This window comes from Cygnus atratus, chromosome 12 (assembly GCF_013377495.2).
Source record: "Cygnus atratus isolate AKBS03 ecotype Queensland, Australia chromosome 12, CAtr_DNAZoo_HiC_assembly, whole genome shotgun sequence".
Taxonomy (NCBI): domain Eukaryota; kingdom Metazoa; phylum Chordata; class Aves; order Anseriformes; family Anatidae; genus Cygnus; species Cygnus atratus.
Window position 1 is genome coordinate 12,499,674 of NC_066373.1, and position 19,238 is coordinate 12,518,911.

At 40.4% G+C, this 19,238-nt stretch overlaps 1 protein-coding gene across 1 annotated transcript; it reads left to right on the forward strand.

Annotated features, from left to right (window-relative positions):
- Positions 1 to 1,213: 1,213 nt before the first annotated feature.
- KCTD19 (potassium channel tetramerization domain containing 19) lies at positions 1,214 to 19,200 on the forward strand. Its single transcript, XM_050713286.1, has 17 exons — positions 1,214 to 1,225; positions 1,423 to 1,719; positions 3,377 to 3,527; positions 4,128 to 4,319; positions 5,247 to 5,369; positions 5,751 to 5,937; positions 6,846 to 7,006; positions 8,589 to 8,692; positions 10,188 to 10,330; positions 12,273 to 12,356; positions 13,384 to 13,492; positions 14,871 to 15,519; positions 15,660 to 15,722; positions 17,034 to 17,225; positions 18,213 to 18,367; positions 18,588 to 18,689; positions 19,070 to 19,200. The coding sequence occupies exons 1-17, from the start codon at positions 1,214 to 1,216 to the stop codon at positions 19,166 to 19,168; spliced, it is 2,823 nt and encodes a 940-aa protein (XP_050569243.1). The 3' UTR covers positions 19,169 to 19,200.
- The last annotated feature ends 38 nt before the right edge of the window (positions 19,201 to 19,238 follow it).

A 19,238-nucleotide genomic window follows, 5' to 3' on the forward strand; every position in this document is an offset into this window, starting at 1 on the left:
CAGCCGGCCTCGGGGCTGCCTGTGGGGCCCGGGGGCTCGGTCCTCGGCCCGCGGGCATCGGAGGCTGGCTGGAGGAAGCGGCCTGAGAGGGGCTGGCAGCGGGGAGGCGGTGTGCTGGTGAAAGATGGGGTGGGGAAAAAAAATCCTATAGCAGCACCCCCAGATTGATCGCTTCTTGCTGGTTTAGTGAGCTAGATCGGCCTGAGGTCCCGCTGGGCGCCGGAGCCCGCATGAGGGAGCTGGGAGCAGCTGTGTGCGTGCTGTCTTCTGCTGCCCCTAAATGCTGGGAATGAGCCTTAGAAATACCCAGATTTTGGTCAGTTTTAAAAATTGGGTTTCATCTTGCTCGCTTGACCAGATTTTTCATGTTTTCTCTGCAAATATTTAATTTGTTTTGAACTTGCCAGGTGGCATCAGTGTTACGAAGCTGATGAGAACACCTGTGAAAAAGCCGAAGCTAAGAGCACTTTGAGGCCAGCATAACTGTGGTTCTCCACCATTGCCACGGTGACCACCAGCAGCACCTTCTTCACCTCGGTTTTGATTTGCAGCTCTCTCAAGAAGCTACAGTTCTTACGTTCATTAACAGTTATTTTTTTCCATCCTTTTCCAGATTTCCTTTTGACTCCTTGTCTGTAGCCACTTGAATGAGAAATAGCCTAAAAATACCACATATCTTCCCCCACTTGTTCCTGCTGCAAGAATCGCATCCTTCATTGTCAACACAAACACTGTCTCCTTGGCTTTTCAGGCTAGCCACTGTGGCTAAGGAGCGCAGGCTGCTTTTGTTTTCAGACTTGAATTGGCTTTTCTGTTTTAGTAAGCCACAGACTAATCCACATCTCAGTGTGATACAACAACAAGAAACAATTGGCCGCAGACCAATAAGTGTTTCCTTCCTGCTGCTTGGAGTAGTGTGGGAGGGTATACAAGCATTTATTTGTTTTATTACTGTCTTGTCATAACAAAATTATTGTAGCTTACTTAGCTGGAGTTGGTTCAAGCCCTAATACAAATTGTAACAATCAAGAAGTTTTCTGCCTGAAATGTAGTTCATTTTATTTGTAAATTTAAAGAAGATGTGTGTCGTATTTCAGTTGTAGACCGGGTTGTTCTAAGGTTTAACTGTAAGAATTATATGATATAAAAGCATGCAATTTGTTAACTTTTCACAACCCTCGATCCATATTAACTAAGGAATATGCATGCACAAATGAATAAGAACGTAATGCCCTTGGGCATTTGCCCCATACTTAATTTTTTGATGAGCTGCTTCAAAACATGTGGTATGGATGCTTCCACAGAAGGGAAATAAAATGCAAAGTCCAATGGAGTTTTAAAATAAAATGGCCTTTTTTTTTTTTCTTTCAGAATTCACAGGTTCATTCTTGCCTCTTGATATGTTTTCCTTTTCTTTTGAAGGAACCAGAGAGTATTATTGAATCTGCTGAAGAAGAGTCAATTAATTTTAATGTTGGTGGCTGGCATTTCTCAATTCCCAAAAGTAAAGTCACTCAATTTCCTGAATCTCCATTATGGAAAGCAGCTGCTGTACAAGACCAGTCTGAAAATCTAAGATTATTTATTGACCACGATGGTTTTATATTTAGGCACCTTCACTATTACATGCAGACTTCAAAATTATCTTTTTTCAGCTGTGCTGAATTTAACTTATTACATGAGCAAGCATTAATTTTTCAGCTGACACCTCTAGTACAGGTAAAGTGGGAAATTCTATGTAGTTCTTCTTTCTCTCTCTCTCTCTCTATATTTATTATTCTTTGATAATACTCACTGTAGAAGGATGTCAAGGATTTTACATGTATGATTTTATTAATGTTTGCAGTAGTTATCCAAGCAAGTAGTTTTGGCATTCAATTTGTCTGTCATGGACAGTGAGTATGGAAAATGTTCCACATTTGATGCTTGACCTTTCTGTCAGAGCTCATTCAACTGTTATTACTTGTTTATTTGCTAAAATTAAAGTAAGCAGAGGCTTTTATCCACCGACAGTTATACTCAGCATTTTATAACAATTATACTGACCAGTCTTGTTGAATATGAACCCTCTAATCTGAAAATAAGGTGAGATTACCACCAATTCTGTTGTTCCCTGAAAAGGTTCAGTTTGCCAGAAAAGAAATTCATCCCAGTAGGACATCACTGAATTCATTGTTCAAACAGGGAAATGATACTTCTTCTCCTCCTGTTCTGTAGTTGCATAAATAGACATATTAAATGGAAATCTTTAATATTAAATTTACTGCTTAGCTACAAGAATTATGTATTGAGATTAAAGTGTGATTTTGCATTGTATCAATGAAGGCTGAGTCCATACTTCCTGCATGGATGAACTGTGTATTTTCATGCGTTAGTATTTGCATTTCCTCTAAGTTTAAACTCTGAATTTCTTTTCTTTTTTCCTTTTTTTTTTTTAGTACTATTTATCAAGTTCTCTCAAAAATACTATAATGCTTAACATTTTTAGCCCAAAATGTTAGCATTTTGGGTTTAACATTAACATTTTTGGATTTTTTATTTTATTTTTTTAGGACCGTATTTAAAGATGTAACATCTCCAAATAGTTTGGGAGAGGAAGACCACCAAACCTCAGTAGTCTATTGTGTTAACAAACAGTACACAATCACATATTTAACATGGAGCTACTGTGGTATGGCCAGGAACACGCTTCACTGAACTAGAATTCTTGAAGTTTCTGGCTTTTAAGTGATTGTCAGTGCAACCTTATTAATTTCTTGAAGGTATATTACATCTGTACTTCAGTAGTCATAACTGTAGCTCTAAATTTACTTCATATTTAATACCCTGCAACAGTATGTAACCATTTGTTCCAGGTTTAAAATAATTTATCATTCCATAAAAGATTAGGAAAATAGACGGTTAATAATTACTATAATTGAGCCAAACATCAATTCCCTCTTCTAATCATTGAATTCCTTCAGCTTATGGTAAAGATGTTAAAGAGAGCTTACTGTTGTGTTTTTGGCTTTTTCTGTTGTGTACCTTTACACAATGCTAATGTTCTGTCTTGAATTGCAGAGCCAGAATACAAAGAAATACCATCAGAACTCAAATGCTGCAAAAATAATTGGCTTTTTTTTGAATATATAAATTATTTATATTACACATGCAATATTCCTCACACATTCATTCCAGGTACCTTTAGGTATCTAAAAATCAGGAATCTAATGTTTGCTTATTCTTGTCCATGTACCATATTCCATGACACATTGTAGTAGGTGTGAACTACGGCATAGCAGCATGGATTAAGTTCTTTCCCATGCCTACTTTTTTTTTTTTTGATTAATTATTTGAGTTGAAGTACTAAACAGAAAAATTTTATGTATTTTAACAGATTTTAGATAATTTGAAGGAGGAGAAACATAATTTATTTGTCCGACCTGCAGATATACCAGTAGCTCAAAGAACATCTCCGAGTTACTGGAGAACGCGAAAAAGTACCAGCAAGCCCTCAGAGATTCCTCCCAAAAGAAGAGCATTCACAGGTAAGTGTCCCAGACCCTTTTGCAGGATTTTGTCAAGTGCAATGAGTGCTTTTATCACTCAGGTGCCTTGGCTGGGTTACCTCTAGTTGTAGCTGTGTGCTTGCATTTGGACCAGTTCAGAATTTTTGTTCACAGAAACACTAGAAGGATTTTAATTTCTTGCCCTAGTTTTGCACATCATTTTCCAAATGTTTAATCACATCTCGATCATATCACTCTTCATGGGGTTTTTTCATCTTCAAAGTCTGTTTCTCTGTGTAGGAAACTTTGTATTAGGGGCTTGGGAATTCTTTTGCATCCTTAGGATTGTCCATAGACTGTTGTTAGTTTGTTGCAAGCCAGGAATGTTCTAGAGTTTTGAAAAGGTTTTCTTGTCATCTTTTCTTCTTTACTCATCATTATTTAAATAAATAGGAAACACCACACAAATATTTTATTGATTTGTGCTGGGCTAGCGCGTAGCTGTAAGACTAGCTTTTGGGGAATGTTAAGTGTTGCACAAAGGTAATGCACTTTTACTGGTTTTGCTGTACTAGAGTCAGGTCATTTGAATTCCATTTTTCTTTATTTATTGATTTTTCTCCAACTTTCTTTGCCTAGGTTTACATGAAAGTGCTCCCCTAGGGCTAGTGGATACACCTTTACTTGATACAGAAGAAGAAGTGAATTACTGTTTTTTGCCACTAGATTTAGTGAGAAAATATCCCATGCTAGTTAATGATGACAATTTGCTGTGGCTGCTTGAGAATGCAGTCCTGATTGAATGTGAATGCAGTGAGTTCCGTTTCATAGGTAACTATTCTTTTTAAAATTATTATTATGACATGTCTAAATCATTTTAATTAAACTATTTCTATCTGTCTTCAATTATACTTCTTTAAAAATCAGAATCTTTTCATCTTTTTTTTTGGTTTAGTTTTACTGCTCTGTTGAACAACTAACAAGCAAAGCATCTACCAAGTGGCTTCCAGAGTACACATACTTAAAATATACCTACTTACGGTCCTACTTATTTGTCTTTACTAATCCAATGGCTTTCTGAGCTGAAATGCATTAATGGCATCAAGGACCAGAACTACTGTTGACAACTGGTAATTAAGAAAGACAAAACTTACATAGTGACTCTAAATCTTCGCTCACTCTTGTATCTTTTTGCTAGCAAAAAAATAAAATAAATTGTCTTTTGTTCATGAAATAGCATTCCACTTTCAAAAAAGACAAGTGTGCCTCAAAAGTATGGCAGGACCACATAAATCCTCCATCAGCATAGTATTTCATTCTAAGAGGGCTCAGTCAAGATGAGATAAGAAATTGCTGGAGTTCTGCTCTGCTAGTCCTATGGATAAATTCTGATGTTAGCATATGGGAAAACACTTTTAAGTACACATTGGGAGGGGGCTGTGCCCAGGGAAAAGAATCAGCCAAACAAACAGGAAACCTCTTACAGGAATTTCTTAGGCTGCTCTGATAAACAAAGCTAGCCTGATTCTGTGCTTACCCTGTCATTTATGTTGTATCAGGTCTCCTCCAGCACAAACCTCGTTTTCAGGATTTTGTTTCAAAGACAGTATTTCCTGGTGTGGATTTATTATCTGCTGCATGTATGTCTATGTGTAAATAGTAATACTGAGGGAAGTCACAAGAACCTATTTTTGCTAGGTCTGAGCACTGGACAGAGGATGCCAACACACTTCCAATATTTTATTTTTTATTTTCAAGTTAACTTTCTCCGCTCGGAGAAGATCTTGTTGCCCGATGACTTCTCCAACATCGACGTCTTGGAGGAAGAAGTTTTACTTCTGGGAATTCCTGAACTTACAGACGCTTTGAGGATCTATAGAGGTACTATAACATATTATCCATAGAGGTAATGTAATGCACATTTACTGCACGTTGGAACAGGCTGCCCAGAGGCTGTGGAGTCTCCATCCTTGGAGATCTCAGAAGATATTCTGATGTGTCCCTGGGCACCCTGGAGGTGCACCCAGGAGGAAGGACCTCCTTCCAGGCTAAATTCTGTGCTTCGGTGGTGGCTTGCTGTTGGACCTATTGCCACCATTCCTGTTCCAAACACCCCATTTCACAACGATAACCTTAAAACCACCACGTACAAGGAAGAAAATCTAGCGAAGTCGCCTTAGGAAGGGTGGGAAATAGGGCTGCAATTATCAATCCGTGCCTGATTGGGACCTGACACCCCCCGTGCGTCTCCTTGGTTGGCAGGCGGCGGCGCGGCGGGGAGCGGCGCGGGCGGGCGGCGAGGGGCGGCGGGGCGGCGGGCGCCGCTCTTCTGTCTGGCGCTGGGGCTGCTGTCGCGATATCCCGACTCAGCCCTCGGACAGCTCCGCCTGGGCGGCGACCGGCGGCGGCTCCACGTCTGCGGCACCGGCGGCCTTTTCCAGCACGCCAGGTAGGCGGCAGGCAGCCCCCCGGGGGTCGCCCCGGCGGTGGGGGAGACCCCTGCTCTGCTCCTCCCTGAGCTGGGCGAGCAGTGGGCATCTTCGGGGCCGAAACCGGGTGCTCTTCCTATGAGTCCGACCTTTAGAAATCACGGTGTTCATTAACACAGCTCGCACATAACTGCAGTTACGGGAGCAATCATGTTCTTCTGTTATATTGCAGGCTGGTAAGCCCCAAATTCCAAAGTGATACAGGGATTTTTTTTATTATCATTATTTATTTTTAGGTGATAACATCCTTAAAACTTAATATTATTATTTATTTTTAAGTGATAACACGTTCTTAAAACTTAACACTTACTATTCTTTGTAGGGAATTTTCAAAAGCACCTCAATGGCTATGGGTACAGTTGTTTTGTTGTTTGTTTTTTTCTTAAAGTCACAGAAAAGTTGTACCACTTTGCCCATTCCAACAAAGAATGCAGATATTTGCATACTACATTTGAACTCTCTGGATTGTTAGCACTCTTGCTTAGACAGTGTAGCACAAACACATACTACCCCTAAAATCTAAAGGCTCACAGAAAGACGACAGGAAGATCAAACACAGTCAGCTCATCTCTGCCCCTAGCATTTGTCTGTGCTTGCTGTTGTCACTAGTTAATGATGCGGTGTAGGAGAAATAACATATTAAAACCTTTAATCAAAGCTACTTCAGATCATTATTTGATGGCTCCAGGGCTTTACTGTGGATTGTTCAGGGCTCTCAATTAATGAAAAAAAAAAAGTTACAAGTGAAGATCAGTAGGTGCAAAAAACATTTTTAGGAAAATTTGTATTTAGTGGCTTGTACTCATTAAAAATAAGTAGTGGAAATATAAAGATTAAAAAAAACCTGATTTCTACTTCTTTTGGACAGAGATTGGTTGGGAACTTGCCAACTTCCTCTCACTGAAAGTATTTCTGAAATCCAAGAGCTCTGTGCTTATTTGGACAAAAGGGACAGCACATATGAGCCAATGAAAGATGCTTTAAAATGCTATCTGAAGCAACAGATGCCATCAGGGAGCAGAGATTACAGTAAGTCAAGATTTTTTTCAAAAAGTCTGTTGTTTTAAAGCAGATTGGGGATTATTGCCTGGATGCAATTAATCAGTCAATAATCCTTTCCTCCTGGCTCAAACTTCAGCTTGTAGGATGCTAAGTGTACTTGCTGTGGTTTATTTGCAAGTTTGACTTATGTGGTAGCAGTGACCTTACTTCCAGCTTACTCCACTGTCAGGGCCCTCTGTTTTCCTGTAGGGGTTGTTTGTCCTGCCAGTTTTGAGCCATCAGCAATTTTCACCAGAACAAGTTGACGGTGCTGATGTTTGACATATTCCTCCCTGCCCCACCATGCAAAAGGTGTTTATGTGGAAAGGAGTGAAAGTTATATATTCTTAGGTGGAACTCCAGCCCTTGAGGAGGAGGCTTTGATCTTAAATTGAAACAGCAGCTACTGAATTATGCATCACTTTAGATTAGTTTGTTGGAGAACAGGTGCTAGAAAAAATAACTGTGACTCAAATGTTGTAACAGTAAATGATGCCTTAATTCTGTGTATGTTATGGAAGGTAGTCCCACTGTAGTAGCTGTATGAGACAAACGTGCTAGTTTGTTCATTGTTTAGAGAATATTAGAATCTATTTGTGTCATTACCTATAGCCCCATACATAATTTCTTTAAGAGTGTGGTTTGCTTATATCTTCTGTAGAGGCCTGGGCTGTTGTAAGAAAAAAAAAAAAATTCTCCATGTTGGAGCCCTGTTCAAAGTTTTGTATTACTATTATTCATTTTTTTTAACCATTTCTTCTGAATGCAAAGATTTTGATTTTTCCTAAAGCAGAGAGTCACAGAAATTACTAACTAAAATAACAAGATGAACAATATTGGTAATGATTTCAACAGGAGCTTTCCCAGGTCTTTGTTTCCACACTAAGGTGGGAGGTGGTCTGAACCCAGACTAAAACATATCCAAAGCTGTGGGGTTATATCTGCTCTCTGCATATACGAGCTGTTTGAGGCTTGCACCTGCCATGATAACGTCATCTTCAAAGAAAAGAACGAAGTGAGGCTCCTTGCCAAGGTGGACAAGGCTGTACTATTACAGCTTGCCCTGGTTTTCCACTACCTTTATGCGGGCTGACAAGCTGAATTTTCGCTTTCAAAGACCTTTCAGTTTTTTCCTTTGTTCCCAGTAATCTGGAAATAATTCATTACTTTCCATGCCAATGTAAGAGTGTACTTAGACTCACCGACTTTAGGTGACATAACTGTGCCTGCTCAGTTGAGTAATCATGACTATGCTAATGTGCACAGCCTTCTTATTGTTATCTTCAGGTCTAGAGGAGAGGTGGTTTGGCTGCAGCATGGATGGACCAAGTTGTCCACTATTCTGACATGACATCCTGACCTGTTTTTATCTTGTGGTTGTGTATGAGCAAAGAAGCACAAGAGTTCCGGCTCTGTGTGCAGAGTGTGCTCTATTGCTTCACTATTTCAGATAATTCTTGCTATTTACAATGTTTTGATGTAGAATCCGTTATTTTTGTGATTATTTTGTTATAGATCTAAAGTTACTACTGAGTTATTTTAGTTGTCACTTTTCCATTTGTAGCTCTAGATGCAGACTGGACAGCAGAAGTGTCAGTATGCTCACTGCATCAGATTGTGAAAGTTTACGTAGGAAGTAACTGGTATGAAACTTACTTACAGACACTATTGAAGGTATGGATAATTAATTGTCTTTGGGTTGGCTTAGCATGACCCTTCCTAAGGCAGAATCTGTAATTCTACAGAGCATAATTTAAATTGCTAATAAGAAGAATTACTAGAATGGTTTTGCTCCAGGCGTTACATTAAGTGGAATATGTTCAAGTACCTGAGGGAAATAAATCTTGACTTCCTAAGAAAGTACTTTCTGGGCTAGTAATATAAGTAGTTGGGCCATTAAGATAAGCAGACTTGATGGAACTGGTTTAGTTCTTTCACTGAGAAAAGATATCTAAACAGGATTTTTCCTTCCCTCTATAACTTGCACAGGAAATCTGCAAGAACAAAGAGAAAAATAGTGGAGCCTTAACTGTATTACATAACCTTATGCATGAACTTAAACCTGCTGAACTGAAGCTTAGTGAGTTAAGGAAAATCCCATAGGAAATTGCTTTGAATTAGCACGGAGTTAAGAACATATTGATAATCAGGTGCAAATACTTGACATGCTTTGCTGCATTCATAGGAGCTCACAGGAGTGAACCATCTGGTTTCATCTGAAATTCAACCCAGATGTGGCTCTGGGGAGGGATTCCGCCAGGAATCTTTCCTGGGCTGTATGGGCACAGCTGTAGGAGCTTGGCTGCCCCGTCCTCTTCCTCCATGTTTTGTGCCTTCAGTTGCCGTAATGCATTTTCATGCCACAGCCCTTCATGCTATTTTAGACACTTCGAAACTCTGTGTGTGTGTTTCAGCTTCATTGTGTCCACTACCACTGGGCAAGTTCACAATTTCAGGTGCAGGTTGGATTCCAGGGCTCCTTCTACCCCAGGTACATCGTAACGTACATGTTAATACGAAGTAAAGGGCATGCTTGAAGACACGCACTTTTTGCATGGCCCAGGAGGCTCTTCAGAGCTCGTCTGTTGTACAGCTGATATCCCATCGCTGGTGCCAAGCAGAAGACAGACCTGATCCTTTACCAGAAGAGCCCCACAATCCCTTACGATAAAAGGTGTGGCATTTGTAGCCAGCTTGAATTTAGTTGATGTGTAGTTTCTAAGGGCCGTGTGGTATTTGTTTCCACACCTGAAAACCAACATAGGCTTCAGGTTGTTTGTTAGGAGGTGGACTTTCTGCACAGCTTTGGGTAGTCTGCTGCATAACCTAGCATATTCCAGACAGTGACTCTAGTACTTTGTAAGAATTGAATTTTTCCCCTTTCAAAATTTCTGTACAACTTTTTACACAGAATTTGTGAAGCTACAAATACTTAAGGAGAAGACAGTACTATACACACAGCAGGATTAATGTGCTTAGTCTGGAACAGATTCCACGTATTATAGTACACTGGCCCCTCTTGATAACAAAATTAATACAATGATCTGCAATTACTCTCCTACATTTGGTATTATGCAAGTTGAAGAATCACTTTCATAATGAGAAGAGACATCTTCCTAGTCTGAGAAAACATTGTTTCTACGGTCTTAATGTATTTTTGTTTCTGTAGTACCCAGAGCTGCTGTCAAATGACAAAAAAGTCTGTTGGATTACCTATGGTCAAAGTCTTCTAATCCATGGGGATGGACAAATGTTTCGGCATGTTCTCAACTTTCTAAGACTTGGGAAATTATTTTTGCCAACAGAATTTAAGTAAGCAGGGTGAATTTGCATGTTTCTTTTATATTAGATCTTGGTAAGGGAAATAAGCATGGGCATCTGTTTTCTTATTTTCATAGAAATAACTGTCCAAAGGAGTTAAGAATTTTCTTTTAGTCCTGAAGTAAACCATTCTATCTAAACGTGAATTGTTGGGATTTAGAGATTATGGTGAGATAAGTATGCCTTTATTTTAATGATCGGTACACCAGACACAGGGTACATAACAGATTCATATACTGCGTGCAAGCATTTAACCAAAACAAAACAAAACAAAAAAACCATGATCATTGCATCCATCTTCAGATTTTTTTTTTTTTTTTTTTTTTTTTTTTTTACAGCAGGGACAGCTAAATGTGGTTTAGTTCAGCTGAAAAACATTCCATCTGCTCCCTCTGCTGGTATTTCTGTTCTAATGCTGGAAAATCTCTTTCAAAAAGGCAGTGACATGAGTGCAGGATCACAGGGCTCCTAAACAGGAGGGAACACCTCCCTCCTTCCATCTGTTAGGATTCTAGACTTTGTTAAATATCAGACATTGTGATGGCTTAACCCCCCTGCCTACTAAGGCTGTTCCTCTACAGCATGTTTCACTTGCCCAGCACTGACCTTTCGGCTTCTTGTAGCAATTTCTTTGGGACTGATGCTTCTACTGCTGCTACCTGTGTTGTGATTTTTGCCTTTAGCAGTGAAAGTCTGTGTGGCATCACATCATTTGGTCTCTGCAGTCCTTAAAGCCCTTGTTTGCTGGATTGATCCTAGTAGGCAGACTCTCGTCAGTACCAATCATGGCTTTTTAGCTCACCAGCTGATGTGGTCATTTTTAGCACACTTAGCTGTTGCCATGAAGAGTATACATTTTCATTCTTTTCTCCAAAGTCAACAGAATTGTTACACTGATGTCTTCTTTGGTATATTAATCACTGTTTGCCTTCACGGCTGACATCAAAGGCACAGGAAGTCAGATGTCAAACATTACAGTTATATCCATACAAGCACACTAAATATGTCTGGGAATGTTTCTGCTCACTGAGGCCAGCTGCATTTCTGCTGGTGACCTGCCTTAACCTCCCCGAGCTGGTGGCTTCACTCCTGTCCACTGCAAACAGTCCCAGGAACATCCAATTGGCCAAGCCATGCCTGGGAATGGCTGGAGAGACACTAAGTTGGATAAGACCAAGAGCAACACTAACAGCTTAGTAGCATGTTCTAGGGCTAAGAATATTTCAGGGAATGCTAGGTTTCCTAGAACCCTTCAAACCTGTGAACCCTCATTATGGGATTCCCTAAGGAAAATGCCAGAGTGAATTTTCAACATGAGAAAAGTGTCATGAGCATCACAGAGCAGAGCAGGATTCCTGCTTCTCAAAATCAGGTTTCTGTCATCCATACCCATGATTAATTAAGGAAAGAAAAAGGGAAAAAAAAAAAGAAGAGGAGACAGACCTGCTTAGCTAGTAGGGGGTCAATAGCTTGAAAAAGTTCTGAAGATAACAAGCCTGACAAAAATTCATAGAGATACTGCTGAATGCTTCTGGTTTAGGAGCTTATTTATTTGTTTGCACCTTTTTAAAAGAGCCCTCTAATTGGGATTGCTGTTATAAAATTCAGATTCCATAGAAGTCAGTGGTAGTTAATGGTAAAATTTCTATGACTTTCAATAGCACTGGATTTTTTCCTCATTGTTTGGATGTTAGGTCTGAAACGTTTAACAAAAACAACGACAAAAAAAAAAAAAACACACCTTGGTTTGGGTGCTTTTGGTATTTAAAATGATAGGCTGTTTGCCCATAAATTAAAAAAATCACTCATGTGAATGCATTTTAGTTTGTGCACTGACTGTCTAAGCTTCCAGAATTGATATATAATTGGATAAGATAATCAGGTAAGGTTGATTTTTAGTGATTTTACAATTAAGTTAATTTACAACTTACAGAGAATGGCCTCTCTTTTGTCAAGAAGCAGAGGAGTACCAGATCCCTTCTCTTTTAGAAGCACTTTATCACTGTGATGCATACAGGTAGGTAAAAACTTTCATCTTTCTTTTTCTTTTCTGTAGTATAATGCCCTTTCATCTGACCTAACAATATTTGTCCTTCTTTGAAAGGAGCACAACTTTGTCATTTCCTTCTGAAATACAGCCAATGGAAGATGAGCAATTCCATTTCCTTTTGGGCCATATTTTTTCCCGATGAGTTATTTGGATACGGGAACAGTAACAGAAGAGTCATCAGTCAGCTCAGGGCTCAGCCCTGGCTTTGTCAAGCCCCAGCTGGTTTCTGGAGACCTACTGGAGGATTTTCTCCAACCATGTCATGGAGAAATCTGCAAACCCATTTGCTGGTAGTTCCTTTTCTTCTGTGCTCTTTCAGGAGCCAGATTGGTCCACAGAGTTCATTGCTAGATCATCAGTCAGCTCAATAGGCAATCTTCTCAAATCTATGTCTATAGGCAGAGAGCATCAGGTACGCTGTGCTTCCAGAGGTGTTTCACCTTTTCAAAGACAGATGTGCAACTCGGGCAGTCACTGTCAGGAGTTCAGTTTTTTAAGTGGGCTTACATTCATGGAATCAAAACCAGATTTTAAGTGATTGTCCTGAATCTGAATAGCTTGCTCCCCAAAGTGTACAAAACATCTTCACCAAAAAAAAAAAGAGAGAGAGAGAAACAAACCCCAAGTCTGATTTCGTATAAACATAGCCTGGGTTGATAAGTAAGACTTACATAAATCCACTGGTCAAAGCTTTGTGGATGCTGGAACAGGGAAAAAAAAAAATGTCTACTGCGTTTCTGCAGCATTGCATTTCAGAACTTCTCAGCACAGGTGAGCAATGAAGTCTTCTGGTTCTTGGTTGCCTTCGTATTCAGTAGTGATAATTGTGAATTCTTTTCATTCCCCAGAAGTTTGAAAGTAATTCATAATAAAAATGAAGGGGGTATATACAGATCTCCTGATGTGTGGAAGCCCTAGCAGCTCCTTTTGCAGGCTGAGTGGGTGTTGCCCCTGGAAAAAAGTTCTGTAATAATTGTAAATATTCATTATCTAGGTTGTGGATCCAAAACAAGGAATTGCGCAATGAAGGTTCTTTCCCATGTAGAAGATTAGATATTGTGTCTTGGAATAAGGAGCATGAGTTCAGCAAAGACCCAGAAGAGGTAAGGTTTGTTTTTCAGAATATGTTGCCATAAAGCATTTTGAAATGCAACTTGAACTAGAAGGGCACCAAATTTAAATTCTTCACTACTTTGAAAAGGTGTTGAGCATCAAGGGAGAGCGGAGAACAGCAATAGACATTCTGTTTGCATATTACAAAAACACAAGACAGCTTCTTCTGTAAAGAGAGAATTTAGATGGACATCCACACTTACTGACTCCAAGTCAGTAAGTTCTGTTCTGGGTGCTGCACTATTTGTTTTTATCCAGTGACTGTATGCTGTAAAATCAGATAGTCCAAAGCATAAGGACAACATCCTCTTGTCTGTGTTAGCTTGGTCTAAGCACCACAAGGCTACGCTCTTTTAGATTCTTTTTGGTCTTGTGATTTGCTTTCCTGGTTACTTAGTGAGTCCCTGCCACCAAGGGTAGGAAATGTTTTCACCCAGACTTCAGTGTGGCTTGCAAACTGTGGCTGGGTCACAGGTTCTGGTCCCTCTGACCAAAGAGGACGTAGGAGCCAAATCTCCTGCTTCCTACTAAGTGCTTTAAGGTAGTAAAGAAATGCAGGAAGAGATCACTGCAGCCCTGGAGTTAGCAGGATCCATGACCTACGTGAGTCAGGCATGACCAGGAAATGCTTAATGAACTGGCATTCCCTGGCGTGTTTCTGTCTTGGGTGTGTGGTTCCTAGAGGCCCAGCAGCCTCAGGTGGGAGCTGCAAGCTGAAGCAGTGCACTCAGGCAAGACAGCGTCCTGCAGAAACTTTCTTGTCTGTGAAGTCAGTGGAATGGGGTGAAGTGCTTCCCACTCAAATCTTTGTCTGCTTTTAGTTCTTAGCTGGACAACAGCAGCTGAAAGTTGCCCTCAGTCTGCTAAGGAAAGGTGAAAGCAGGTGCTGCCTCTGCAGCATTTACACACCAAGCTGCTCCACCCTGCAGCTTAATTAACACTGCTGTTCAGGTGGTAGAGCAGCTGAACATCTTTAATTTGCCAAACCATCTTGTGCAGAATGCTCTGCTGTTTGTTCACGTAACTGCATTTTTCTCAGTTGTAACAGTAGCAGAGACAGTGAGATGCTGGCCCTGCTTGTGTGCCTTGGCCACTCCAGTTTCTTTCTTCAAGTTTTGCTGAATTCAGTGATTGGAACTAAGGTGACGCAGGACAGCATAGCATTGGTGCTGAATTGTCAGGGCAGTGTTTGGAGAGTCTTAAGGCACTGCATCCAGCATAGAAGTGAGAAAATATTTTCCAGAGATTAAGAACTCAGTCTTTAAATGCTTGTAGTAGAATGAGAAAAATATATCAGTTATTAGGAAAGGCAAGACTTACACTTCCTTCCATATAAATTAGAAATAACAACACTTCATTGTATTTTAGGTGTATCCATATGCAGCTGTGGATTCCAGTAAACACTATGTTAATACATGGAGCAATATAAGAGATCTGACGGGAAAGCAAGATACCAATGGGGAGAAGGCAAAGTGTTCCAAAATGGTATCATGGGCTAGGGGGACAAAGCGAAGGAATACACTTGGAGAATACGAAGAATCCTCACACAGTATGGTAAACTCCAGCTTACTTTCAGTAAGCCCTCCAAGGAAGAGAGAAATAAGAAGCAGTTTAACAAAGAAAGAAGAAGATAAAGACTCAGCAACTCACATCCAGAAATTACTTTCCCTGGTAAAGCGATGGGACATGCTGAACTCCAAGAGATGTGATTCTCAGCACATAAAAATATCCGATGGTTGCGTCACAGGCAGCGTATCTCAATACAACACTCCTGAAAAGGACAGAGGTATCAAAGATTCTATTGCTTGTTCTCCTGGGAAAATAAGCTTTACAACTCAAGAAAACAATCCCATTACCCAATATGAAGCCGGGGCTGAAGGAAAGCAGCTGGACCAATACGTGTTCAGACAGAGTCTGGCAGTTACTCCAAGTGCTGGAACATATACATTCAACACCATAAAAACTACTTCCACAATAGGAAAAAATATGGAGAACATAAACAGGGAGCAAGCAGAAGGTAAATGATTACTTCGGGACCGTTTTCAAAAATGAGGGGAGTAATTAACTGAATCACTTTTATATAAATAAGATACTTTGATCGTGCTGCTGAACTTCAGAGTGATGGTCTCAGCCTTTTTCTTGTTCTCCTGCTTGTAGGAAGTTTACCCAGTGAAGTAAGAGACAAGAGCTTGCAGCTGAAACTCATCCCTATAAAAGGCAGTAAGTTGATTGCCAGCTGCTAAGCAAGGGCCTGACTATGACTGGTGGATTTTTTTTAATCACCTATCTATGCAGAGTTTGATACTAAAAGTGTGTTTGCCAGAAAGGTGGAGCAGCTTTTTGATCCACTAGTGTTAATGGATTGTACTTTAACTGTCTCCTTGTTACTCTGCCCTTATAGCTGTGCAATGAACAGTGAAGCTGTTTTGGTGTGCCTAAGTTATCCGTCTGCATTTTTGGGATGTTTGGAGTTTATTAATGGTTGGTAATGGCACAAAAATCGGGATCCTAGTTAGATATTGGGACTACAGTGAATAAGGAGACTTCATGTGCTTCAGTCCTCTCCTGACACCCTCAGATCCTGAGAATATTTTGAGCGGTCTTTTAAATTGTCTTCGCCATTCAGATAGGTTTTGCTAACAGAATCTTTTTTTAGGTATATGTGGTATTTTATTACTACTTTTATTGGAGTTGCTGGCTCTGTACAAAGATAGCAATGGTTCAGTCACCAGAACCTGAAAAAAATTGAAACCTTACGTGTTTTACAAGGGTTTCAGATGTAGGGTCTAACAACAGATCCATACTGCTAGTGTGAATTGAGCTGAATAAAGTCCACTATAACCAGTGAGATCACTGGGCACAGACCGAGTTACAGAAACCTGTAATTTAGCACAAAGGCTGAGTTTATGTTAAACCCAGAAGTTTCCACAGCCATGTGTAGGAGTTAAAAATGTTTGATAGCCAAGATACTAAATGCAAGCTCAGGAAACCTCAGTGGAAAGTCCCAGTCCAAGACTTCTCCCATCACCCCAAAAAGGATGTGATTTACCCTGTACCACTTCCACAGTGGGCAACATTGTGCGTTTTCACAGAATTGCTGGCAAAGCAAAATGTATTAATAATGATTGTGGATGTTTTTGTTACTATAGCAGTGCAAGCTGGATTATTATTTTTTCCTATAAAAAAACCTCTTTCATATCCCTTGAAAGAATCCCGGACTAAATTATGCTTGGGTTTTGTTAAGCAGTGCGTAATGGTTACTTTTTCTGAATTTTGCCTGCGAAAGAGGGAAGTAGAGAAGACCTGTAATGTTATACTTTAGATTGTAAATTATTTGATGTAAAAGTTGCCATCTTCTGTCTATTGGCATTTCACTTTTCCTGGCAAAACCTCATGACAGAACGAAGACAAAAAAGGGCATAACTTTAATGAGATGACAATTTTGTGGTCACACTTACAGAAGAACAATGTGTTTATCCCAGTACTTCTGCATGGGCTGTGCTATAAAACTCAGCTTGTATTCATTCACAGAAACAATGGACAGCAAACAAACCCGTGTTCTTCTGGAAGATCACAGAAATGTAGGGCTGATTCTTAAAGTTGAACATCCTCCGGTTTTAGGCAGTGATGGCTTTCATACATACAATGAAGAGAGTGTTGTTTATAGCATTCTGCTGGATGGCACCCAGCTGGATAATTCAAACACTCAAGCACTACCCAAAGGTAAGGAAATGTAAATGGCTATAGGATGTTGCTGCAGAGTTTTTAGTATTCTCTCTGTCATGATTCGTTGCCGGGTCTGACTGTCAGATTACCTAGGGTTATCACAGCTTAACTACTGCTAAGACTTAATTCTTCAAAGCAGCAGGACAGCAGCTGCCTAACCTTGCAGGTGTCTTGAATATTTCCCAGTGAAGCTCTTTAATGCATTGAATTTGTTACAGGGCTACAGAACTGGTAAGAACCTGGTGGGGGGGGAAGAGGAAAACCAGTAAACTCACTATCCCGGTGGTTACAGATTGCTCAAGGATATGCAAGAGTGAAGGGCAGCTTCCTAGTCTACTGCATACTTGTTTATTGATGTGAAATATATATATATTTTTTTATATATATATATATATACACACACATACATACATTTTTAAAAAATATTGTAGCAGAATAGTGCAGTGGCCCTTTCCTGGTGCTGTTTTGTCAGATCCCAGGTACTGATCCCAGATGTCTCCTGCATTGCTGGGAAAAGGGCTAGACATTAGGCTTTGGAGATGGGCAGGCACAAGAGCACTGCTGTGTCCTGTCTGGGAAGGTGATCGGGGTGCTGTGGGAAACCAGTTCCAGCTGAGACTTCTCGGAGCATGAGCATGAGTCTTCCTGGTGGGCAGTGTGAGCCCCTGTGCTTGCCTTGTGGCCAACAGTGCCATGCACTACTTGTGCACGTGTGCGTATGTAAACCAATAACGTGTGTGTATGCATTTAAATGTAGCTGAAAAGAAATGAAACAAAGCCCAAGGTGAATATCCTGAAATCTATATTCAATTTTTGTTTGGGCAAACCCTGAAGTTGAGCTCAGGTTTGAAAACTGGCTGTTAGGACTCCATTGCAGTAAAACCTTGGACAGGAAAAGCATTAAAGAAGCCAAAGGTTGGATGACTGAAAGGTTGAATGCTGTAACCACATCCTTTTTTGTGTTCTTTGAACTGTTTCTTGTAGATATTGTTTTTCTTCGCTTTTCTCTCTCGCGTGAGGAGATATTCTATGCCAGGAAGTGCCACTTTTTCCTGACTGATGTCATCCTGGACTCAATAAGGCAGAAGGATCCCAAGGAAATCACAGCCAAGATCATGACCCTTGTGAGCAGGCTTTGGGTAGGTACAAGGTCATGGCAATTTGGATGAGCTGTGGTTTCTCAGCTTCCCCAGGCCACCGATGGGGTGGCAGGGTATAGAAACTCATGCTCTTCAAGAGAATGAGATGGAGCATTTAGCAGCTTGCCTGTTGAGAAGTTTCCACTAAGGGTAATTAATGCTCCTTATTAAGCGAGAGCCCCTGCTTGCTGGAATGACGATGTCATGCTCTGTGTTTTAGACCCAGCAGCTCACACCCAAGGAGTTTGTTGCTGACTTACTGAACACAGAGTATTTTAAAGGGGACAGAAAGATTCATGAAGAGCTACTGAAGTGGGTGGAAGTAAGTAGCATTCGCCACCAGGTGATGCTGTAGGGCTGAGAGTTTTTGTGCACGTGCGTGTATGTTGGGGGTGGGTTTTTTTTTTTTTTAATTACTGTTGGCATTCAGCTTAAGCTGGTTCTCTCGTCCCAGCTGCTTGCAAATGAATTACATGGGGGGGGGGGGGGGGGGGGGCGTCCTTTCCAGCACATTAATTGACTAATGTAATGTCTAGCCTTAATAAAAGTTTAAAACTGTGCTGCTAATTTGTAAGGTTGCCCACAAAAAGTAGGTGGAAGACTTCTAGGGTGGTTAAGAAATATGCAGCAAGGAGTCAGTGATGCTGCTGTTCTGCACTCAGCAGGGGATTTAATGGTGACCTTGTTTTTGTGCTTTTTCAGTTTACCTTGCCATTTGCGTGGAAGTACAGCCGCTGCCTCGATTTACTGATACAGAGAGGGCTTGCTAGATGTGTCTCATACTTTGCCTTGGAAATGTAAGTTTACAGACTGTTAATAAAGTTTATTGAAATGTTTTCATTGTGGTGTGTGAGAGGGATAAGCATCTCAT

Bases quoted from the DNA above. Each gene is read 5' to 3' on its own strand.
- KCTD19 (XM_050713286.1), top strand. The intron at 3,528-4,127 runs GTAAGTGTCCCA...TTCTTTGCCTAG, and splicing joins CAAAAGAAGAGCATTCACAG to GTTTACATGAAAGTGCTCCC. The intron at 13,493-14,870 runs GTAAGGTTTGTT...ATTGTATTTTAG, and splicing joins TCAGCAAAGACCCAGAAGAG to GTGTATCCATATGCAGCTGT.